General features: G+C 38.0%; 1 protein-coding gene across 1 annotated transcript in view; it reads left to right on the top strand.

The window, feature by feature from the left end:
• taf4a (TAF4A RNA polymerase II, TATA box binding protein (TBP)-associated factor) overlaps positions 1 to 26,158 on the top strand; it is a 66,161-nt gene that overhangs the window by 9,584 nt on the left and 30,419 nt on the right. Inside the window, exons 2-3 of the mRNA XM_052031224.1 lie at positions 21,295 to 21,449; positions 25,560 to 25,676. Coding sequence (XP_051887184.1) covers positions 21,295 to 21,449; positions 25,560 to 25,676 — 272 coding nt within the window. The remainder of the gene's footprint in view (positions 1 to 21,294; positions 21,450 to 25,559; positions 25,677 to 26,158) is intronic.

A 26,158-nucleotide genomic window follows, 5' to 3' on the forward strand; every position in this document is an offset into this window, starting at 1 on the left:
CTGCAATTCCCATCCTTCTAATCTTCCAACCAACTACCTTAAATCTATCCTCCTTTCCCCACTACCACCTCTCTTCCTAGACAGCTAGTGGCCTCTGCTAAGGTCCTATTCACCTTTTATACACCTCCAGGCATTTGCTTTTCCAAAGAAAATAACCACGGCCTAGCCAATCTTTCACAATAACTAAAACTTCTCTTGATTTTATAACATCCTCATAAATCTCCTATTCTCCCCAGTGCTATCATATCCTTGAAGTAATGACTAGAACTGTATGGGGTACTCAAGTTAGCATTTTCTACCGTTCTAGATGACCTTGTGGTTCTCGTATTTTACACCTTGGCAAATATGATATTCTATATGTCACCTTACACGCCTTATCTATCCTATCTGCAAGGATTTATGGACATCACAAAGATCCCCTTCTGCCTCAACACTTCAGTACCCTACACTTATTTGCCTTGTTTGTCCTCCCCAAATAAATTGCCTCACATTTCTGTGGACCAAAATACATTTGTCACTTTTCTGCTCACCTTGAAAAGTTGATTGATATTTTGCTGTAGGCTTTCCTCTTCAGGAAACCAATTTTCGTATCTAAAATGCAAAAGACCGCAGATTCTTGAAGTTGAAAAGAAAAACGTAAAATGCTTAATGCTCCACGTGTCCTGTAAGTTCTGTGGAAGAAGCATTAAAGCACTTGAAATATTAAGTTTTCGTTTTTAATGCTAGACCTGCTAATATTTCCAAGATTTTGTTTTTAATGCCAATTTTAATTTAAGAGCTAATAATAACCAAGTTACTGATATTAACCATAACTAACAAGAATCCAGCACTTGACCTGCAGAACTCCACTACCAGCCCTCCAGACACAAACACCTGTTAACGTTGTCTTTTGCTTCTTGCCACTGAGCCCATTTTGGTTTCAACTTTGGGTTTGGTCCCATGGGCATTGACTTTTCCAATCAGTCTGCTATGTGGTCTTTTGTCAATAGCCTAGCTGAAGTCTACGCAGATCTCGAGAAAGGCGATGCTCCTGTTTGACTCTTCTCACTATCTGCTCAAGCAAAAATGTTTATAATGTGACTGTTAAGTTATTAAAGATCAATATTTGGAAAATTGACATTATTTTACAGTACATATATGAAGGGATTGAACTATTTACCTTTCTGTATCGCTTAAAGAAGTTTTACTCAGTCACTTCATCTCAAAGTAAAGTTTGAGAACTGGGTAACTTTAGGTATTACTATTGTTCAATTTGAAACATCACAGCACTTCTAGAAATCTGATATTTATTCCTCAATTTGTATTTGTAATCATGTGCAAGAAGAGAGAATGTTATTCCTCTTCTCAAATAACCCAGAATTTTGAGCAGCTAAGTGATTTGCTCTTGGGACTGTTGAACAATATTTCTTTTAGGCTGGCCACTAGGATGTTTGCAAATAGCATGGAATGATATCCCTCTGCACACAGTATGGAAAATACTTTCTTTACTATGGTTTCAATAGCATAGCATTTCATTATTGACTTTTGTTTAAGAACATCCTCTTTGCACTGCTTTGGAGCGTTGTAACATTTGCTTAGAATAGTTAAATGTAATTTTCCTTTACATCTGTGACGGTTTAACGGTCTATAAAGCAATCTTGCTCTCCTAAAAGGTGCTGTTTTGTATTCCAATTCAAAATGTGCATCTTGAGAATCTTAATCCTATTTTCAAATCAAAGATTAATCATTTGCACAATGTAAGTGATAGATAACTGAAACTGTTTTTTCAAAGTTTATGAAATTGAGGGGGTTCTTTGAAATATGTCAGAGTATTTTGGATTCATGGGATTTCCCTAATTTTTAAGATAAGATCTTTATTAGTCACATGTACGTCGAAACACACAGTGAAATACATCTTTTGGGTAGTGATTTTGGGGGGCAGCCCGCAAGTGTTGCCACGCTTCTGGCACCAACATAGCATGCCCATAACTTCCTAACCTGTACGTCTTTGGAATGTGGGAGGAAACCAGAGCACCCGGAGGAAACCCACACAGACACGGGGAGAACGTACAAACTCCTTACAGACAGTGGCCGGATTTGAACCTGGGTCACTGGCGCTGTAACTTTTTTGGCGATGTAAAATTTCTGTGCAATTTCAGTTTTTACGCAGTAAATACTACCTTACTAATTAAACTGAGTAATGGAATTTGGCAGTTGTAGATGGATGTTGTCATTTCACTATAACTTTGGAAAACTACTATGGTAAATGGTAGGGTGAGGATTGATGAAAATGAAAAAAGCGCTACACTTAAAATACTAAATGTTCATGTCTATACTTAATGTGAACTCCTGCATTTCTTCCAGCATGAGCAACACACTTTTGCAAATGCCATTTGCTGGATTTTTTTTCTGCCAGTACTTGTATGTATGAACACATTTATTTAGTTTTTTTATTATTGGGGAATATTTTGGAGAAGACTCTGAAGTAGCTCAGAAAAAGAAGAAACTTATTCTTGCAGGTAAGCTTTCCAAGTCAGTAAAAGTACATGTGATTATGCTAGGCTTGAATGCAGACTTGGCACTACAATAGGCAACTCCCAATTATTTTCAAAATGAGTACACATTGAAAATATTTTTATTGACTAAGTTTCTACATGGATTATTTTATCCTCCCTTATTCTGTAGGTCTTGATACTTTGATTAATCCAATGAAATTATATAAATGCATAAAAAGGCAATTTCATAATTAAATTTTATTGAAACTTGTGCCCTTTGGTTTCATACCTGAGAGTTGTGAATCATCAGGCATTAAAAACAAAATAGCAGTATATTTAATTTGAGCTGTTTCTCAAAGATCTAGTGAATGTAGCATTTAGACCTTACTTATTTCGATCAATTATTTACTGTACATTCCCTAATAGTCCCCTGAAGCACCTTGATAGCCCATTACAAAGGGCAGTTAAGGACCAACCATATTCAATTGGTTGAAATCGCATGTAAGCCAAACCAAGTAAGTACAGCATTTTTTTTCTTCCATGAAGGCTATTTGTGAACCAGTTGGATTTTATGATGATTCAGTAGTTTCGTGGTCATGATTTCTGAAACTATCTTTTTTAATTCCACACTTATTAAACAACTTCAGTTTAAATTCCCCACTTGGAAAGCTTGCCTATGAGAATGAGTTTCATTTCTCTCTAAAGTACTTTAGAATCCTCTCCAAGATATTCTCCAGTATTTAGAAATACTAAACAAATGAATACATACAAGTATTGGCATGCTGCAAGCTATTTTAAACTGACATTTGCAACAAATGCTGGTATATGCTCCAAAGTTTTAATAATAAAGGAAAAGAAGTCGTTTTTTTTAACTGGGAGCAAAATCTTTTTTCTATGAGAACACACAAAATAGCAGCAGGAGTGGGCCAGTCAGCCCCTCAAGCCTGTTTCACCATTCAATAAGATCGTATCTGATCTTCTACCTCAACAGTTTCCTGCCTTATCCTCATATCCCTCGATTCTTCCAATATCCAATGAATTTTATCAATCTCAGTTTTAAATAAAATCACTAACCTAAGACTTCATAGACCTCCAGGGTGGAGGATTCAAAAGATATATTACCCTTTGAATGGAAAAAAAAATCTCCTCTTCATTCCTAAGTTGTCTAACCTTTTGCAATTGTGACCCCTGATGCCAGACTCCTTGTACCTCAAATGGTCTGCCAAGCCCTCCAAGAGAGTCAATTGGAAGAACCAAATTAAAAGGACAAAAGAAATGAGGACAAGGTTAGACTGGAGAAAATGTTATTGTACCATAAAGGCAGTGTGCAAGCTGATGATGGAAGAGAAGATTCATAAAAATATGTCCCATTCTCAAATAACTTTGTCAGACAAACTTGCCAGTAGTGTACTGCTGCTGGAAGAAATCTTGGCACCAGAGGAATTTTTTTTAATGTTTCCTCTTCATGCTAGTTTCAGCAAGTAATGTCTAAATTTTTGTGTGAATTTGCATTTTTGTCAAAGGCTTAAAGGGGATCATTTGTGCTGTTATTAGAAATTGACATGGGATTTTTTTCACTTGTTTAATTTACAATTAGGGTAGGTATGATGCAGTATCAGTTAACTTTCCAATTTTGCACAGTACAATTCCTACACAACAAGCATGTGATTTTGAGAGTCTGTTCATAGGATGTAACGACAGCACTAACATTACCTAAGAAGAGGAAGAGAAAATTTTAATGGCCTGGCTATTTGGCTAGAGATAATTTTTCACTTTAAAATTCCCTTCCAGGTGATTCCCTGTAGGCCATAAGTATCCCATTAAAAGGAAAGGAAAATTATGGGTTACTACCCCCAGCCTTTTTCTGCCACTCCAATCATAGGATCTTTTACAGGGCATACGGAAGTCATACTGCCCATTGAGCCCTTGCTGGCTTTATAGTCAGAAATGATCCAGGAACATGTTACTGACAAATAATCTGAGAGGAGGAGAGCTTGCAGAAAAAAATAGTTCAATACTTAATTAGACGTTGTAATATTATAGTTAAACACATGAAATTTGTAATATAGTAATATGTTAGAGCATATAAAGAAAGTCAGATTGGTATATCCCTCGGAGTTTCTAGTTATCAATGAGGTACCTTTGAAGTGTAATTACTATTGTGCCACCAGAAAAATAGCAGGCAGTTTGCATATCCAAGCTGATATGGGCTGGGTCATTTTTTTTATATGCTAACTAAGTGATAAATATTGGCCAGGACACAGGGATAACACCTCTCAAGTTTGAAATGGTGCATTGGGACCTTTGGAGAGAAGATGGGATCTCAGATTAAATTTCATCTGAAAAGTGCCACTACATTTATATTAGATGCCATTGAATTTTTTTTACAATACCCATTATATTTTCATTTTTTTTAAACTTACTTTGCAAGCACCTCAAGAACTGTTTAATCAGAATACACAGTTAAGCAGCTGTGCATTGCAGATTTTTGTGTGGATTTTACAGTGTAATGTGTAAATTGGTTTATTATTGTCACATGTACCAAGGTACAGTGAAAAACTTTGTGCATGCCATCCATATAGATTATTTCATCACATCAGTGCATTGAGGTAGCGCAAGGGAAAACGATAACGGAATGCAGAGTGAAGTGTTACACTGTAACAGTTATAGACTATATTTTGTTTGTGTGGAAAACTATTCCAATTAGTCTACTAAATTTAAACTTTCAAGTTCACAATTTGAAAGAACCTATATTGAAATTAAAGCCATGTGTGGGACTTTAAACCTCAAATGACAGAACCTTGATAAATGGGGCCACCAAAGACCCGAGTTGAGTTCAATCCTATTCACATGGGATCATTTTAAGAGGCTTGATTCCTGAGTTAGAGATTGTGCTACAGGTTTACCATGGCCTTTCAGACTTGTTTTGCTTCATCACTGACCACTGATGTCTACTTCACTGTTGCCTATTACACTTAAAAGTAGCTAGTTTAATTTTTATGCTTGGCAATGTATAGAGATCTGTAATGTGAGCAATTCCCCTTCACTATCAATTCTAATCATGGTAGAATAAATACCATCTATTCTTCCAATTTTACAGTTTCACTACTTTTTAATGTTGTTGAGCAATGCTCGAGGGTCATCTTAATACATTCTATAAAAGTCCCATAAAGGCAAAAAATCTTCAGTTCATAAAATAGTTTTGTCTGATTTCCTATGCAATACCATGCGTACACTATTGATCTGTTTGCAAGTTCTTACAGCTGCCGGCATTTAGCTTCGCAGCTGGAATCTTGAGAGCTAGCTTTTAAAAGGATATTCCACAATAATCTTCCACTTATGGGACGTAAGATAAGATATCTTTATTAGTCACATGTACATTGAAACACACAGTGAAATGCATCTTTTTGCGTAGTGTTCTGGAGGCAGCCCGCAAGTGTCACCGCGCTTTCAGCACCAACGTAGTATGCCCACAACTTCCTAACCCATACATCTTTTGGAATGTGGGAGGAAACCGGAGCACCCGGAGGAAACCCACGTAGACACGGAGAATGTACAAACTCCTTACAGATAGTGGCCGGAATCGAACCTGGGTCGCTAGGGCTGTAAAGTGTTACGCTAACCACTACACTACCGTACTTGCTATTACATAATGAATGAATGCTGAAATAGAGCAAGGTGGGAGAGTGCTCTCAGGGTCAGAGGGACCAAGACAACCTGGTGGAAAAAAAAAGTACCTGCATGACTCGTGTTCCTTGTGTAAAAGATGTCACGGAGATTCTCCATGGTTATTGCTAGGCACTCCAGGAGGCTGATTGTGATGGGTCTTTGTAAGGAGGAATGCTGCATGGGTGTAATCTATGAAAGCCTGCACTTTGGGGAAACTCGCAAAGCAGGCAAATCACTATGACTGCTCTCCCTCTGTCCCTGGGTTGAATGAAAAGTAGATGGAGCCTTCTCTCATTTGGAGTTTGGGTGACCTTGCTTAAGCAGCAGTGAGCTGCAGACTGAGATGTGGCAGGGATTGGCCGCAGCAGAAATGATCTTGAGGCTGGGAAGCTGAAGTGGTTCTGACCTCCACCTCAGCTTTCAAAGGCAAAGCAGTCTGAAGTCATGTGAGGCTGTATTTGAGTTTGAGGACAAAGTATGCAGTTTGAATGTTGGTCCTTTAAATAGCGTGACTTCAGAGGCAGGATTAATAGATGCTGGTTATTCTATGAGTAAATAATGGCTTTAATTTTTCAGTTTAAGTCAGGTTGAAAATCACAATAGAGATAAATTTTGGTCATTGAAGTACCATTGATAGCATTTTTACACTGGAGACAAGGTCTAAAAATCCTGCCAAAAACTTCAGGAGTCTAATTTCCCAGCCAATAGCTAGACCACCCAGAAATGGGCACAGTACTGCTTTGCTCCAGGTTTAGCCAATTTTCAACTGCACAACACTTTTTGCTTAGGGGTTGTATGAAGAAATTTCCAGGCTAAGGTTTTTGAGGAATTCGGGCTGGGAGACCAGTGGCAATTGTGGTATTGGATAGTTTTACAAGTTTTAATTACCATTTGTTGAAGAAGGTTTTGGGGGAATAAAGTTTATTTGTTGTAAATTTTCAAACTACGAGTTTGTCATCGCAGATGATGTTTAAGGTTCTAATGCAAATTGAGTAACAGTGATACTGCTTTCAGTGGAGTATTTGAAGTCAATACACCAACTTTTCAACCTAAAATCGAAAGGAATTTATTAGAATGAACTGACAGATGGTCCTCATTTCCACAGCTATTTGGAAGCCCCAGAAACCACAAATTATACAAATCTGACAAATTTTTGGTTTCAATATAGTGTACATTCCAGGTGTGCATCCCATAGTACAAACATCGGGCCAGATTGAGCAGCAAGAGAATTAACTTTCACTTTAAATTTTAAGAATAATGAGCAAATAATTTCAAAGCATTTCTTAATTAGAATGGGAAAAATAGATGCATGTTAATGTTTTCAGAGATTATTTTTTTACCTGCATTAAGACAAAAGAAAGTTTCTGGAATACTTGCTGTACTGTTAATTCAGAATGAGAAATTAGGGGCAAGAACCAAGTCAGATTGAAAGGAAGAGAAATATCTGGTCACTAAATCACGAATCTGCATAATCTTCAAATCATGGTCTTTCCATTGAGAAAGTCATAGTCAATCGGTATGCTTTATTTTTATGAAAGGTTAAGATATCTGATTATAACATGTGCATTGGGGATTCCAATTGAATCATGCCTCTACCAAATGAGTTTATATGAACTGAGTCAGTCTGTCTCAATACAGTCTCCCATATCAAATCTGCTAGAGAGGCTTAAGGATTGTTGGCATGGGAAACAGAAACATTCAAATTGTGGCTGTGGCAGGTGTTGCAATGTTGAAATCAGTTTATTGTGGGGGGGGGGGGGGGGGGGCAGTAAAGAATGCAAGTTCCAGTTTACACTTGACTTGGAATGGCTTAAAGGTAACTTGTTGCAAATAAGTCTTTTTCTCTCTCTCTGACAACTTTACACTGAGTTGCACCAACATATGAAATTGCAAAAATGGAAACAAGTGGGATCATAGGGATGTTGCTGGTCAGAGTAAGTAAAAGAAGAAAGGAAAGGTTACTGGAGGAATATGGAAACCTCAACAATGCATGCTGTTGTTTATTTTGCGATGCAGTGAATGTTACTGGGATAAATGTAATTTGAAGGTGTGAAATTGAGCAGATAGTTAAAAATACAAGATAATATATGTAATGATGAAGGATAATTACATGCAAGCTCTTGCAAGTCTTCAGAAAAGTCCCCTTGACCCTTTGGTGACCTCCTTGGACTCTGTCTTTACCTCTAGTTGTCTTGGTGAAGCAGCCAGCATAATCAAAGACCCCACTCACCCAGGACATCTTCTCTTCCATCGGGTAGAAGATACAGGAGCCTGAGGGCACGTACCACCAGACTTAAGGACAGCTTCTACCCCACTGTGATAAGACTATTGAATGGTTCCCTTATACAATGAGATGGACTATGACCTCATGATCTACCTTGTTGTGACCTTGCACCTTATTGCACTGCACTTTCTTTGTAGCTGTGACACTTTACTGTTATTGTTTTTACCCGTACTACATCAGTGCACTCTGTACTAACTCAATGTAACTGTACTGTGTAATGAATTGACCTGTACGATCGGTTTGTAAGACAAGCTTTTCACTGTACCTCGGTACAAGTGACAATAATAAACCAATACCAAGAAAATAGGGGCAAAATTGACAAAATGCACTTCTTTGTTTACATTTTTGAACATTATTCACTTCTTTGTTCTTATTTTTGAGCATCTGTTGGCTGTGAACATCTATGGCAATACCCAATCAACATTTGTGGCAGCAAGGCAATATATGTAGTTATGTAAACAGATTGGTCTAGTAGGATGGAATGAAGTGGTTGAAGAGCTGCAAGGACACTAAAGAGAAGAGGACTTAAGCACAGCAAGCAAATAGTATGGGGACTTAGAGTCAAGAATTTTGTGGAGTGTTCAGAAAAAAGTTTGGAAATGCGTAGCATGTCTGTCAACATCCAAGAAGTGAAAAGACCAAGTTAATATTTTGAGTAGAGGTATTTTGTCAGAAGAGTTTACCTTTTTTGTTAATTCTCACAATATATTAATGTATTTTTTCTTCAGTAAACTATTTTGCTTTTTCTGATTTACATTTCCAGTCTTTTCAGTTTTCCCCTATTTTCTCTTTACTATAATGAAAGTGATTGATTGGTGCTTGTATTTATTTACTGACTGCTGTTATGAATGAGATTTCTGAGTAGGTTAGCTCTCTGAATCATTTGATAGTTTTCTGTTTAATTTATCCAAGCACAGACAGTAAGAAATCCAATGAAGTTGCAAGAGGAACATACAAAAGTAACAATTCTTCTAGGGTTGTATTCATTGATGACACATGGGTAAATGGGTAATTGAGTATTACCAGCAGCAGAAGAAAATGTATTGATAGTTGGAGAAGCTGATTTGGAAAATGCAAATTATGTCCAAGGTGCAAAATTGTCGGTGCTGATGTCTTGTAACAGGAGTATTTAAATGAGGAGACTGAACAGTGAAAATAACAAATGACGTAATGCAATTGAGAAATCTAATAAATATGATGTATAATTGGTAATCATTGTATATTATAAATTGTTTTTGTACAGTGAGAAATAGTTTCATTTTTAAAGATGCTTTCACTTCCTTGGGACATCCAAGTTTTATAGCTAACAGTTAAGTAGTGCTCATTATTCAGTCTGTGTAGTCTGTTTGCTCACTAAAACAGACAAACAGCAATGAAATAAATGGTGTTCATCTATTTTGTTGATGTTAACTGAGAGAAACATTGGTGAGAACTTGCCTTTTTTTTGAATAGTGCTTTGGGATTTTTTGCATTTAGTGAAATACATGGATGCAGCCATATTTAATGTCTTTACAGTTGCTAAGCACTTTTGAAGTACTGTGCTGAAAAGTTAGCCTAGATTATTTGTTAAGTTTGTAGGGAAGAGCTTCGAGGTGATGTACATAATAAGGAAAGCAAAAATTAATCAACTGGCAATTTTTTTGTTTTTTTGGATGGAATTTTAATGGAAATTGGGAACATCCTTTGCCAGGACAGAGGATGATCCAATAATGTTCTTAAGTTGGATATATTCCCATCACTAGAAATGGTTATAGTAGTATTATAAGCAGCTTACTATGGAACTGATTGAACACTAGATAGTGAATAATAACAAAAAATGGATGATAACAATGTGCAATTTTAACTTTCCCTCATTTGCTTAACTCCAAATAAAAGTGAAGAATATCTTTTGCCCTACAAATATGGGCAGAGGTTGAGTGCAGAAAGAGTCACCAATGGTGCCCAATCCTAAGCAATTTTCATGCTGCATTTATGTAGTGTTTTAATGTGATGTGAATTCTTTGCTCTCCCTTCTTGGAACCAATCCTACATTGTTTTTTTAACAGCCCTTTTATTTTCTGTGTGTAATCGGATTTTATGTTCTACAATTAAATATAGATTGGTAAAATCAAATGGCTCTATTAAAAGCTTAATAAAAAAGCAACATATTTATATGGTTAGTATCCATTTGCCATGTATCCCAATGCTGACATTGGTTTCTGCATTCTGTTTGTTTGTCTCAGCATTGTCAATCATACCCACTTTCAAAATTTGGAGGTTTCATGGTTTTAAATGACTATTTAAAGTGACTGGATTGTCTAATAACTCTTTTTACCACACACTTATCAAAAACAATTGCTAGGTCCCATTAAAACTTTATTTGAATGACCATTTACTTTGTTCAATGCACCTTAAAAGTATGGTCTCAACAAAAGCGAAATTTAGCATCAAAACTTACGAATTTGAACAAAAATTTGACAGACATTTCCCTCACACCAGTATTTAAACTAATTATAATGTGTTGTATCAGTGCCTTTTGAACTATGATTTATAAACATATAATCGCTCCTGAAATATTGCCTTTTCCCCCCAAAAATAATGGATTAATAGACTGGATCCTATTGCTAAAAGCAAATTGAGAGTCCTTGACATTTGACACGTAGTGGTTTGGAAGTTTCCAACCTGCTGGAAATAGAAGTTTCTGGGACTTTCCACATTTTACACCTGCTTTTATTTTGCATCTACTTGGTTGTTAATTAGTGCTGGTTTTCTGTAACAGGAGTCTAATTGGGTGTTGATTATTCTTTGTGAGGAAAATAAAAACTCTCTGATATTAGTCTTTTTTATAAATTTGAACCTGTTACCATGGTTTTTCCCTGACAATTAGCAAAATTTTCCAGATATCAGACAGCAATTGTTAATGCAGGTTTGGTTATAATCTAATCTGCAGCTAACTGCTAATTTTTTTTGTTAACTTTGTTTAAGTATGTTTCTTTAGCCAACCAAGGTAGACTCAAACACTTCAGAATGCCTGAAATTTGGTAAAGTCCGAAATTTTGCTGTTCATTCACAAAGAAACACCAACTTTGTCAAACTAATGATTGAGGAGTGCTAACTTTCCATTGTCAACTAACAGCAGAAATTAATAATATCAGTTTTTTGTATTGAGTTATAGAATGTCGTCAAGCCTGTTTTAAAGATCAGTACACCCAAGAACTGTGAGCACTTTGCAAGCTTTTATACTTTTTAAAAAAAAATTATGCTGATTTTGGGGAAAAGTAAGGTCCATAAACAGTTTGAATGTCATTGAGGAAAATAAAATAGTTTTAGACCATAAGATACAGGAGCAGAACTAGGTTCTTCAGCCCATCGAGTCTGCTCTGCCATTCGATCATGGCTGAGTTATTTTTCCCTCTCAACCCTATTCTCCTGCCTTCTCCCCATAACCTTTTACGCTCTTACTAATCAAGAACCTGTCAAGCTCTGCTTTAAATACACCCAATGACTTGGCCTCCACAGCCGTCTGTGGCAGTGAATTCCACAGATTCACCACCCTCTGGCTAAAGAAATTCCTCCTCATCTCTGTTCTAAGGGGCTGCCCTTCTATTCTGAGGCTGTGCCCTCTGGTCCTAGACTCTCTCACTATTAGAAACATCCTCTTCATGTCCACTCTATCCAGGCCTTTCAGTATTCGGTAGGTGTCAATGAGATCCCTCCCCCTGCCCCCCCCCCCCCCCCCCCCCCCCCCCCCCATCCTTGTATACTCCAGTGAGTACAGGCCCAGAGCCATCAAACGCTCCTCATATGTTAATCCTTTCATTTCCAGGATCATTCTTATAAACCTCCTCTACCCTCTCCAAAGCCAGCACATCCTACCGTAGATATGGGGCCCAAAACTGCTCATAGTACTCCAAATGTGTTCTGACCAACACCTTATACAGCCTCAGCATTACATCCTTGCTTTTATATTCTAGTCCTCTCAAAATGAATGCTACCATTACATTTGCCTTCCTTACTACTGACTCAACCTGCAAGTTAACCTTTAGGGAATCCTGCGCTAGGACTCCCAAGTCCCTTTGCGCCTCCAATTTCTGAATTTGGTCCCAGTTTAGAAAATAATCTTGGCCTTTATTCCTTCTACCAAAGTGCATGACCATACATTTCCCTACACTGTATTCCATCTGCCACTTCTTTGCCCATTCTCCCAACCTGTCCAAGTCCTTCTGCAGACTCCCTGCTTCCTCAAAACTACCTGCCCCTCCACTTATCTTTGTATCATCCACAAACTTGGTACAAAGCCATCAATTCCGTCATCCAGATCATTGACCTATAATGTGAAAAGTAGCAGACCCAACACCGACCCTGCGGAATACCACTAACCACCGGCAGCCAACCAGAAAAGGCGCCCTTTATTTCCACTCTTTGCCTTCTGCCAGTCAGCCAATCTTCTATCCATGCTAGTACCTTTCCTGTAATACCATGGGCTCCTATCTTGTTTAGCAGCCTCTTGTGCGGCACCTTGTCAAAGGCCTTCTGAAAACCCAAGTAAACAACATCCACTGATTCTCCTTTGTCTATCCTGCCTGTCACTTCCTCAAAGAATTCTAATAGATTTGTCAGGCAAGATTTCCCCTTCAGCCTATTTTATCATGTGCTTCCAAGTACCCTGAAACCTCATCCTTAATAACGGACATCTTACGAACCACTGAAGTCATGCTAACTGGCCTATAATTTCCTGTCTTTTGCTTCCCTCCCTTCTTAGAGTGGAGTGACATTTGTGATTTTCCAGTCCTCTGGAACCATTTCCTGAATCTAGTGATTCTTGAAAGATCACTACTAATGCCTCCACGATCTCTCCAGTTACCTCTTTCAGAACCGTGGGGTGTAGTCCATCCAGTCCAGGTGACTTATCTACCTTCAGACCTTTCAGCTTCTCAAGCACCTTCTGCTTAGTAATAGCAACTACACTCCTGCCCCCTGACTCTAGAATTTCTGGCATGTTGGTGGTGTCTTCCACAGTCTGATGTCCACTCTTGCCTCTGTTTTACTCTTTATATATCTGAAAAAGCTTTTGATATTCTCTTTTATATTATTGGCTAGCTTGCCTTATTGCTTTTGTAGTTGCCTTCTGTTAGTCTTCAAAAGCTTCCCAATCCTCCAGTTTCCCACTAATCTTTACAATATTGTATGCCCTCTTTTGCTTTTATGCTGTCTTTGACTTCCCTCGTCAGCCACAGTTGCCTCATTCTCCATTTAGAATGCTGTTTCTCCTTTGGGAAGCATTCCACCTTCCGAATTACTCCCAGAAACTCCTGCCATTGTTGCTGTACCGTCATCCCTGCTAGGGTCCCCTTCCAATCAACTTTGGCCACCTCCACTCTCATGCTTCTGTAGTTACCTTTACTCAACGGTAATACTGATACATCTGATTTTAGCTTCTCCTTCTCAAGGTGCAGGATGAATTCTATCATGTCATGATCACTACCTCCTAAGGGTTCCTTTACCTTAAGCTCCCTATTCAAATCTGGTTCATTGCACAACACCAAATCCAGAATTGCCTCTTCTCTAGTGCGCTCGACCACAAGCTGCTCTAAAAAGCCATCTCCTAGGCATTCTACAAATTCCCTCTCTTGAGATCCAGTACCAACCTGATTTTCCCAATCTACCTGCAAATCGAAATCCCCCATGACCACCGTAACATTGCCCTTTTCATATGCCTTTGCTATCTCCTGTTGTAATTTGTACCCCACATTCTGGCTACTAATTGGAGGCTTGTGTATAACTCCCATCAGGGTCTTTTTATCCTTGCAGTTTCTTAACACAAGGATTCTACATCTTCTGATCCTATGTCATTTCTTGCTAAGGATTTGATTTAATTTTTTACCAACAGAACCATCCTGCCCCTTCTGCCCACCTGCCTGTCTTTTTGATAGGATGTGTATCCTTGGATGTTTAGCTCCGAGCTGTGATCTTCTTTCAACCACGACTCTGTGATGCCCACTACGTCATTCTTGCCAATTTCTAGCTGCGCTATAAGCTCATCTACATTATTTCGTATATTACATGCATTCAAATATAACACCTTCAATCTTGTATTCATCACCCTTCTTCTCAAATTTGTCTCCATGTTGCCTGAAGTTAAATTCTTATCCCTTTCTAAAGTTTTTGTCTTTTTTTTATTCTGGAGACTGCAGTAACATCTCCTGCATTTTCCTTCCCTTTTACTTTATTCATACTTTTCCAATCTGTTGAACACCCCCCTACTACTTAGTTTAAAGCCCTATCCACAGCCTTATTTATGTGATTTGCCAGGACCCCTGTCCCAGCATGGTTCAGGTGGAACCTGTCCCATCGGAACAGCTCTCTCCTTCCCCAATACTGGTGCCAATGTCCCACGAATTCAAACCTACTTCCCCCACACCAATCTTTGAGCCACACACTCTGATAACTCTCTGATATTATTGATACTGTGCCAATTTGCATGTGGGTCAGGTAGCAATCCCGAGATTTTTACCTTTTTGGTTCTGCTTTTTAATTTAGTCCCTAGCTGCTCAAATTCCCTCAGCAGAACCTCTTTCCTTGTTCTGCCTACATCATTGGTACCCACATGGGCCACAACAACTGGATCTTTCCCCTCCCATTCCAAATTCCTCTGCGGGTCAGATGAGATGTCCTGAACCCGGGCACCAGGCAGGCAACACAGCCTTTGGATCTCTCGATCCTTGCGACAGAGAATTATGTCTATTCCCCTGACTATACTATCCCCAATTACAACTACATTTCTCTTTTCTACCCCCTCTTGAATGGCTTCCTGAACCACAGTACCACAGTTTGGTTTTAATCCATTGTGAGATTGAAAGAAGGCATATTTAAAGTTATTGGATTGGTGAATATCGTGTTGAAGCTAACAAAAAAATTTTAAAAGATAAGCAAAATTAAATCAATCAGCAATAAGTACAATAATCAATGAAAATTCTCCTTGGATAGTTATTTTTACCCTATTCTGAGATTAACAGTGCTAATTGAGCACAGGCTGTCATTCATTTGAGAACTTTGACAAAAGTGCCTCCATTGGTAGAGCCTTTGGAAAGCCCTTAAGGCAGTAGAATTTGAACTCGTCTGAATAAAGAGTTTAAAGGTAAGATACTGATTTTCATATAATACTTTTTAGATTTATTATGTTCAAGAGAGGTGATATAATTCAAAGGACTAACTAAAACATTGATTTAAATTTAATGGACAAATATAATGCACATAAAGACAAATTGGATTAAAGTGTCAACAGAATACAAATTTTAAAGACGTGTACATATAAGGTATGAGGTGATGCCTTTTTGAAGAATCAGGTGGCCTCATACTATCAGGATGATAAAAGTTGAAGGCCTACTAAAGTGCTCCTTTGATGCATTTTGTTTGTGACACTGGCACTTGGAAATCCAATTGCACCTGAGGTCCAGGTCAGAGCAGAGCATGCAAAGAGAATCAGCTACTACTGAGATGAGATCTGACCCTAAAGAGGAAGAGTGGATAGGCAGGAGATGTTGTTTGGGGCAAGGGAGAAGAGTCAGTTGATCAGCACATTGGGTGGAGAGGGATAAAGGCATTTTGAGAGTGAGAGGTGTGCAAAGCAGAGGCTGAAAATAAGTAACAAGGGAGCTCCTAATATCATCCTAAGATCTGCTTGGGGAGGACCCATAGGTCATGCAGAATCAGGCTTCAGGGGTACATTGAAAGCTTACTTTCTTACGAGTGATCTGCAGATACCATGGACCACTGCAGTGTAAAAAAAAAATACCAGAAATGACACCAAGATGTGCATTCTTTCCATTAGATACCATTTGTGTATATTCTCCATGCATTACAGTTTAGATCCCTAGCAAAACCCAAATGAAAATTAAGGACTTAATGATCCATGAGGAAAGCCCCCTATTCTTGTTCACCTTTTATTTTCAAAGATGTTGACACAAAATGAAGTATTACACGATCTATGTTCTAGTCGTAAATAGGATAGAGAAAAAAAGGCATCTGGGGTACAGGCACAAATGATTAATGTTGCAGGTTTATAAAGGCCACAAAAAGAAGAAACCCAGAACTGGCATGCTTTTGTAGAGGATTAGAAGTTAAAAGTAGAGAAACCTAATTAGGTTTGTGCAGGGCCTGGATTAAACCACATTCTAAATTCATTCTATTAAAAAAATATTGGGGCATTGAAGGTGCAAAAATAAAAATTGCCAGAACTGAGAGGTTCTCTGCAACTAAACATTGAACAGATTGGGGTTCTTTTCTCTAAAGAGGCTGAGCAATGTCTTGATATTAGAATTTTAGTAAAGTAATAAAATACTTTGATCAGGCAGAAATTGAGAACTATTATCTATGTGGTAAGAGATTGCAGAAGGCTGAGGTGCTGAGGGATCTGATTGTCCTAGTGCTTGATTCACGAAAGTCTAGTACTGTATGTAAACAGAGCAAATAATTAGAAAAGCTAAAGGTGCTAATGTTTATTATTAGGGGAATTGAATACAAAAATAGGGAGTTGTGCTTCAGCTAGTAATAGCATTGGTGAAACTACATCTCTGTACAGTGTTGGTCGTCTTGTTTAAGGAAGGAGAATGGTTAATTTGTTGGAAGCATTTCAGAAAAGGTTTAGGTGGATGGACTGTTTGTCTTATGAGGAAAGGTTGGACAAGCTAGGATGTGATTGGTGGAATTTAAAGAGTGAGAGGCGATTTGGTTGAAATTTAGAAGAACCTTAGAGATCTTAACAGGGAGGATGTGAAGAAGATGTTTACTCTTGCAGGAGAATCTAGAACTAGGGGTCACTGTTTAAAAATGAGGAGTCACCCATTTAAGAGAGGGAGGGCAAGATTTTCTGAGTTGCAAGTCAGATTTGTACAGCACAGAAACAGGCCTTTTGCTACCACATCTGTGCCAGTATTTTGCCTAAAATAATCCCATTTGCTCGCATTGCATTGTCCTTCTATGCCAATTCAAGTGCCTGTTTAAATGCCTCTTAAACCTAATGATTGTATCTGATTCCAGCACTTCCTCTGGCAGCACATTCCAAACATCAGTCACTCTCTGTATATTTTTTTAATTTCTCTTCAGATCCTCTTTAAACTCCTCCTTCTCACCTTAAACCAATGTCCTCTTGTTTTTAATACTCCATGGGAAAAAGATTCTATCTACCCTATCTAAGCCTATAATAATTTTATACAGGCTGCCCCGGGTTATGAAATGGTTCCATTCCTGAGAACTGTCCATAAGCTATAATTTCATTTCATTGACTAATCACCCTAACACTATCCATAATTAAACTAATGGAATATATATAGTATCCAATCATCAATGAATACCATGAAACATATTATTATTATCACCAGCTGTAATGTATGGGAGAATTTTTATAAAGTCAGATTTTCATAAGTCAGATCATTCAACCCCTGTACACCTCAATAAGATTACTGCTTAGCCACTTCCACTCCAGGGAAAACAAATCCAGGCTATCTAATCTCCCCTCATAACTAAAACCCTCCAATGTGAATGTGCCCTGCACAGTCTCCAGCACAACCACTTCCTTCATCAAAGGATGGTGGAAGCACAATCCTTGGATGTGTTTAAGGCAGGGCTACCTGGGTTCTTGATTAGCAAGATGAAAGGTTACCATAGGTAAGAAGGCAGAGTTGAGGTTACGATCAGATTGTTCCTGATCTTTTTGAATGAAGGAGCAGGCTCACATGGCTTTTTTCTGCACCCTATTTGTATATCTCATATGTTCTTAGTTAATTTATTAAGCATACAGCTAAGTATTTTTAACTTAACATCAACTTTAAAAAATCGTATTAAACTATTTACTGCAGAACCACACTTCTTAGAGACAGTTTCAGTTTCACAAAACTATTTGAAGCATTGAAAAAGGAGATTTGCTGACTCCCTTCTAATCCTTTAGTGACTCCTTTCTACAACTCTGCCTGCCAACCAAAGCAACTCTAGTTCTGCAAGCTGCATGAGAATCAGAATCAGGTTTATTATCACTGACTTGTATGACAATGAAATTTGTTGTTTTGCAGTAGTGGTACAGTGCAAAGACATGAAAATTACTATAAATTACAAAATAAATAGTGCAAAATAAAGGAATAACAAGGTAGTGTTCATGGACTGTTCAAAAATCTGATCGCAGAAAGGAAGAAGCTGTTCCTAAAACATTGAGTGTGGGTCTTCAGGCTTCTATGCCTCGTCCCTGATGGTAGTAACTAGAAGAGTGCATGTCTCGGATGGTGAGGGTCATTGGAGATGGATGCTGCCTTCTTGAGGCACTGCCTCGATTTTGGGGGGGGGGGGGGGGGAGGGTGGTGGGGGGAGCGGTGATTGTACCTGAGATGGAGCTGACTGAGTCTACAACCCTCTGCAGCCTCTTGTGATCCTGTGCATTGGAGCCTCCATACCAGGCTGTGATGCAACCAGTCAGAATGCTCTCCACCATAAATCTATGGAAATTTGCAAGAGTCTTTGGTGACATACCAAATCTCAAATTCCTCTGTACCTTCTTCGTGATTGCATCACTGTGTTGGGCCCGTGATAGATCCTCCAAGATGTTGACGCCCAGGAACTTGAAGCTGCTCACCCTTTCCACTGCTGACCCCTCAATGAGGACTGGTGTGTGTTTTCCCAACTTCCACTTCCTGAAGTCCACAATCAATTCCTTGGTCTTGCTGACGTTGATTGCGAGGCTGTTGTTGAGACACCACCTGACCAGCTGAACTTTCTCACTCCTGTATGCCTCCTTGTCACCATCTGAGATTTTACCAAAAGCAGTGGTGTCAAGTGAAGATGTAGCCCATCCATTCAAACCGGTTGTGTGTTTTTTCTATCAGGAAATGGTTGTAGCCAGGTGATGACCTGGAATCTGTAATGAGAATGTTGGTGAGGCCATCAGCGCTATTAGAAAAACATTAGACTTTGCAGAACACAATTTTAAAATTTGTATACATGATTAAATATTGATTTCTTTTTCCCCTCACCCTCCTGGATGAGAAAATATTTCCATTGATAATGATCAAAATGGAGATAAGGATTTAAATCAGACGAATCTTTTAAAACCTAGCAGACAGTCGGGATCTCAGAAACATGCAGCATCCTTGCTCTCGGAGAGCTGGGCCTTGATAAACTCCTCTGCTTGCTCCACGCGGGTGGCATTGACACTATGCAGAAAGAGTCTTGGGTAGCTCTTAAAGGCAGCCTGGCCAATGAGCCCCAAACAGGACCAAGACTGTCTCCTCCTCTTGTGCTCAGGGTGTGTGACTTGGAAGCAGCTCAAACTGTGTAGTGCAACTTTCCATGCAGTCCTCAAACATTTGCTTGCGAAACTATTACGAGGTACATCTATGATGCACACTGTTGTCACAGAGCACCACTGCCACAAGCAGTCATTTTGAACTGGTTTATTTCTTCTAAAACGAATAGATTAGGTATGATTTATTGATCTGAACTTAACTTGCTTGTATTTTGATGTGATTACAGGCTTTTCATGGTGTATATCTGTCATTGATAGATTCTGTGCCTCCACACCCCTAATTTTGTGCAAGTCTGAAAATTCAGGTCACTTAAAAATAAAAGCGCTTAAAAATTGAGTTTTAATTGAAATTGTTTAATAAAATCTACCATATCTAATAATGGAGAAAACTTGGCAACTACCTCTGAAACTCTCACTACATAGTTAGATGGAGAAATCTAGAGTTGATTTCAAAAGTAACTTGCTCTTCTATAGAGTGCACACTTGTTCTTTCTGATAGATTCTGAATTGAAATAACTGTTGGAGCATGAACTCTATATTTGCCCATTAATTCTGCACTATAAACAGCTGGGGAAATAAAAAGGGCTGGTTAGTTCAGAAATTGCTGTAACTGATCTCGGTGCATTGGCAAGCTGCTTCAATGATGTAGACTGGGGTTCAAAAGTTTCAAATTACTCCTGATGATACCTAGTTGTGCAGGACTTTAGATCTACTCAGGCTTGTTGGTGACTGGAGAAGGGAGACTTTGTCACCAGTATTCGGTGGGAAAAGTCTGATTGGAAAAGGAGGAATCAGAGGCTCACTACCATTGTTGGGGAGGATCCGAGACCCGCAACGTTGTTATTCAAGGCGATTCGGACCAATGGGGAAGTTGCTGCTAGTGACACAGTTAATTGGGAGAGGCGGTGGGTTCTGATAGGATGAGTGCTCAGGCTTTATGTATGTCTCAGGAGTGCTTGACAACAAACAACTGTAGGACAATGTGTACCCCTGCAATGCTCCAAAAGGAATATTGCTCAGGAGATTAAGTTATTTCGCACATGACAAGAAGTTCTGTCAGTCTGAATTATGCAAGATGAACCAGAAATTGTCATTATTATGGAAATAAAACTCCATTTTCAATTGCGTATTGCAGCATTATCCAAGTGAATTTCCTGTGTGTCTACTCGGGTGGATGTAAAAGATCCCACAGGATTTTCTCAAAGAACAATAGGGGATTTGCCCATTAACTTTTGCCAGCTGGTTATTTATCTCATTTGCTATTTGTGAACTTCATATTGTGCAAATTGGTGTCATATTTTTCTATAGTAATTTATGTTTAAGTAATTAACTATCTGTGAAGTACTTGGGAATATCCTAAGAATGTGAAATGGTTGCTTAAATACAAGTTAGACACATTTCAAATACTCTATGAAGGTATTACTTCTAAGTTCCTTTCTTGGGAGTGGTGGAGGGAGGTTTTGATTAATGTCATCTTAAATGAAACTGTACCAGTTCTTCCTTATCAAGATTTGTACGAGGATAGAAAATGGAGGAAAATATCCTTTACCGGAAGCTTAGTGAATTGGAATCCTAAATTAATTTCTTTCTGTGTTCAGGAATGGTCCTTGTGCGTAGCGAGAGCGGGCAGTTGATGCTGATTCCTCAGCAAGCTCTGCAGCAGATGCAGTCACAAGCTCAGTCTCAAGGGGCACTCACTTCCCGATCTGCCACACCTACTAGTGCTCCTCCAGTTCAGATTTCAACTGTACAGGTAAGATGAAGGCACCTCAGCAGTATGCTCAGAAACTGGATTTGCCTAGTTATTTCAAAACAGCTAAGCCTGCTTGGCTTTTGCCATTACATTTTGTTCACTTCTTAATTAAATCCAATTTAAAGCTTGTTTTAGTACAATTTTATCTAAATAATGGAAATTTGTCTGGATTTGAAAAAATATTTTTATTGTCCAGAACATTAAGGTGGTCCAACTCTCAGAATATTCTATAGACCTGCATGGCTAGATGTGATGTACACACAACTGTTAGTATCAGAGCAAAATGTAAGTTGCTTTTAATTATCAAATTTTTTTCCTATCTTACATTATGGATTGAGAGCAGGAAAACTATTTAGAGGTACTATATTACACTTTTTTTTATTACAACCCAGCAACAGACGCCCTTTAGCAAATAAATTCAGTATTGTGAAAGAGTCTAGCCATAAAACTAAATTTTCAAATATTTGCTTTCAAAGTAGTTTTAAACAAGCATCAGATGATAAGTAATTTAGGCACTCAACATTAACTGCAAGAAAATGGAGTTTCCTCACAGTAATTTAGGCACTCAACATTAACTGCAAGAAAATGGAGTTTCCTCACAAAGGATCTTGGTGATTAAATTGTTGTACGAATTGACTTTTTAATAAACTGGAAATTGTTGCTTTTCTCCTCCTCTCTAATTTTCTCTATGTACTTGATGAGAGCATTGCAAATAGAACATGGCAGTGTTGGTAGGCTGCAAAGGAAGATTTGCAGAGATGTATTGCTATAAAGTTAGCAATTTAACCAACCACTTGCATACAGTCTTTCTGATTTTAAGAGCTTTACAGCTTCAGGGGTCCAAGCTCAATCCCAAACTTGGGTAGTGCTAGTGCGGAATTTGCACATTGTCTAAATGACTATGTGGTTTCTTCTGGATGCTCTGGTTTCCTACCACGTTCCAAAAATGTGTTGGTAAGTTATTCCTTCGTGTGAACTAATGACAGTATGAATCAAAGAAGTTAATGAGCATGTGTAAAACAATAGAGTGTGGACTACAAAAGAGAAGGGAATGAGATTAATGGGATTGCACCCTGGGAGCCGGCGTGAACCCAGTGGACCGAATAGCTTCCTTCTATGTTGTTATAAGTACAAGAAAAATCTGCAAAAAGTTTACATAATAGGAAAATAAGAAGTCTGCATCTTGGCATGTGATTCTGGAATAGTATTTTGTGTTAGGAAATGCCAGGAGCTCAAAGTTAGTGCCAGAATGGTAAATAATATTTTCATAATGCAGAACTTTTTAGAAAAATCATCTGATAAGATTTTAGAAACAACTGATTTTTATGATCCTAATTGTCAACCTGCTTGACAGGGCACCTCTCTGAATGGTACATTGCTGTTTGAACAATATCATAAATAATTACAGAAAGCCTTCAGCAGGTCCGGCAAAATCAGTGGAAAGAGACATGGGTCAAAAACATTAACTCTGCTTCTCTTTCCATGGATGTTGCCTGTCCTGCTAAGCCTTTGCAACATTTTCTGTTTTTATTTCCAACATCTGCAGTCTTTGATTTTTGCTGAAAATTTGCAAGTTGTTTAAAATGTGGAGAATGTAAAACACATGCACAGGGTTTCTTTAACACTTTTTTTAAAAAAAATCACAATCTCAGGGTCTCTCTTGCATATTGGTTTCCCAACTTAATCACTGTTGTATCACAATGTTAAAAATAGGCCTCCGTTATCTTCACAAATTCATTTCTTCTCTGAAAAAGGGCTCTTTCTTTGTTCCACTGACATCTCTTTCCCCAGTGTCTTTTATTTGTTTGGATAATTCCATGTCAAATTTTCTTCTGGGCCCTGCAGGATTGTTACAATTTCAAGCTATTATCTTGACATTATCAGTAATACCCAGTGTATTTGATAATTTCCCCAAGTGATCTGCAAATTGACAATATGAATGTCAAGAGGAAAGACTGCAATTTGTGGGATGCTAACTCTGAAGGTTTGGCACTATAATGGAATGGAGTAAAAATGACTAATTTACTGAAGTTATTTTGTAAAGGGATTAGTCATATTTTCAAAACACAGGCTGGGTTCATCATGTCTGTTGTTTTCTGCACCTGCTTATAATGTAATAACTGGTTTAAAATGTCTAGGTTACCAAATTGAAGTGAATTCTTACCAATTTTACATGCCACAGAAGGCTCTCTGATTCTGAAAAAAATGCTTTTAATGACTTGAAAAGCAACCATGCAACTATCTGAAATAATTTTAGCATATTCTAAGAAAGGTACACTGGCTAGTTTTATATATCAATCCTATTGTAACTATACTCACTGTCAGTTAGATATGATCATTACTGCAGGTGTGTGTAATAGGTTTCACTTAAGGCTAATTCTGATAGGGCATATGCTAAACTTGTTCTTTTTCAGGACTGTAGATATAGAAGTTTGTAACATTTCAGTTTACTCATACAAACCTAAACTTAGTGCTTCCATTTAGTTTTTAACCTTGGTAGTGTGATCAGCTGTGTCTCTTCGAGACTTCTCAACAAATAATAAAACCTCTGATAAGGATATATCAAAGTTCATGGCCAGTAATGTCTAAAAGTTCAGAGGTAGCTTTATGGCCCACAATTATATTGCTATAAACATCCTTGAATATAAAAAGGTACAAAAAGCAAGTGATCCCAGTATAGTGGAATCATTTGAAAATTGTGCGGCCATGAGTGGACCCATTAAGCATAATTGCTAAAAGTCTTATTTTCAAGTCTTTTAGTTCTTTTAAAATTTAGTCTTCAAAATTTGTGGCATTAGATTCCCATGTAAATATTATCATATAGATACCACACTTGAACAATTGGATCAGTTGACATAATTCAGTTTTTTGCTGAGATGTCTAACCAGGCAGGTCTGAACCAAAATGTAGAAATGTTTTGAGTTCTGACTTTAGAGCCAGATGTGTTAGGGGGCTCACCCCTGAGAGCTTGTTCAGTTTTTCACTTTGTATTTATCATTAATATTTTATACATTTAGAAACTGATCCTTTCTTTTAAATAAATATTAGTAACTGAATATTAAAAAGTTATTGAAAGTTTATATTCTAGAACATACAACTTTGCAAAATAAGTCTGGCTTTAAAACTAGGAGAAGAGCATCACTTTTGGCAAGTGTTCTTTTTGTTTATATCCCCGTCATCTCAGAAGGGAATGGAAACTATAGTATAGGGACCAGGGGCAAATAAAGGAACAATGCCAGGTCATTTGCTGTTGAAGAAGCAGATATTCAGAAACATAATTACTTGCGTTGTTTTCTTGGCTGATATCATTGTTTACTGTGTGGACTGGAGTTACTTATCCGAGGTCAGGTTGACTTTTGTGCGGACGTTTTGTCAAATCTGTTACTGGCATTAAAATAAAGTTAAAATAGCTCTAGAGAAAACAGTTCTCTCTTGATAGATCTATTTCAATTTTGCTTGTTAACACACCTGTACTCATTAGTACTTCCACAAATATATCCACTCACTTTGTGCATCCAACTTTGGCAGCTATAAAGGAGTTCCCTTGATAATTTTTCCATACTCCTTTTGGTTTTCAAAACAAATCCACCTAGTTCGAATGGAAGCAAATAAATAGAGCCATTTCAGCCGATTGGGAATTTCTCTAATCCAACTTTTTGATCATTTAATATTGACGTGATGTCTGTAGATGAATCTAATGTGAGGTTGTAATACTCAGCAGCTCAGGTGTCATGAATTCAAATTTCACCATTGCAAGGCATAAAATAGAATTCAATAATTTTGTAGGTTAGTGCCCAAAGAAAAGATGACCATCAATGGCCATGAAAACCTAATGTCCTTTAGGAAGGATAACCTACCGCTTATTTTCTCACATCTGTTCACTCTCCGAGGTGCTGAAAGTTAACACTAAATAGTTCCAAACTATCATATATGCATTTCTATTAAGACCCATTTCTTTAAACAATGGATGTTTATTTACTGTTCTGGGTATTTCAATGTTGATTGTAAGAGCAGTTACATTTAAAATCATTCCAGTTTTTATAAAAGTTGGATTCTCGGTGAATGACTGACCTTGATATTTTTTTTTTGCTTTTCCATGATCATCTCTAGGCACCAGGAACACAAATAATTGCACGGCAAGTAACACCTACAATCATCAAACCAGTTTCTCAGACACAGACAGCAGTACAAGTGACAACAGCACTTCAGCGACCTCCAACTGTACAGGTATTGTTCTGAATCAGATTACTCAATTCATACAATAAATTCAATTTCAGTTGAAGGGGGGAAAACAGGCAGCAGTATGCAGGCTTAGACACCACTGGCTGTGGGGAGAGAAGGAACAAAGCAGTAAAACGAACCAAATTAAAACTACATTTTGTTATTGTATTGCACACTATGTTTGGCCAATTGTACCTATAGTTCCAATTCTATAACCCAGGACCAGCTTGTAGTTCGATACTGGTTTGCATAATAAACTGATGCTGATGGGAAGACCACCAACTGCAACTCATTTTGCTCTCCAGGTTATACAAGGAGACAGAGCAAGTGCAGGTGGATGGAGTTAAGATACAGATCCACATGGTCTTGTTGAATGATGAAACAAGCTGGAGGAGCTGAATGACCTACTTCCTTCTCTTGTGTTACTGTCCCAGAACTTGACAGTATATTTTAATTAAATGAAAATACTAATTTTTAACCACTAGAAT

Source organism: Pristis pectinata, chromosome 16 (genome assembly GCF_009764475.1).
Source record: "Pristis pectinata isolate sPriPec2 chromosome 16, sPriPec2.1.pri, whole genome shotgun sequence".
NCBI lineage: Eukaryota > Metazoa > Chordata > Chondrichthyes > Rhinopristiformes > Pristidae > Pristis > Pristis pectinata.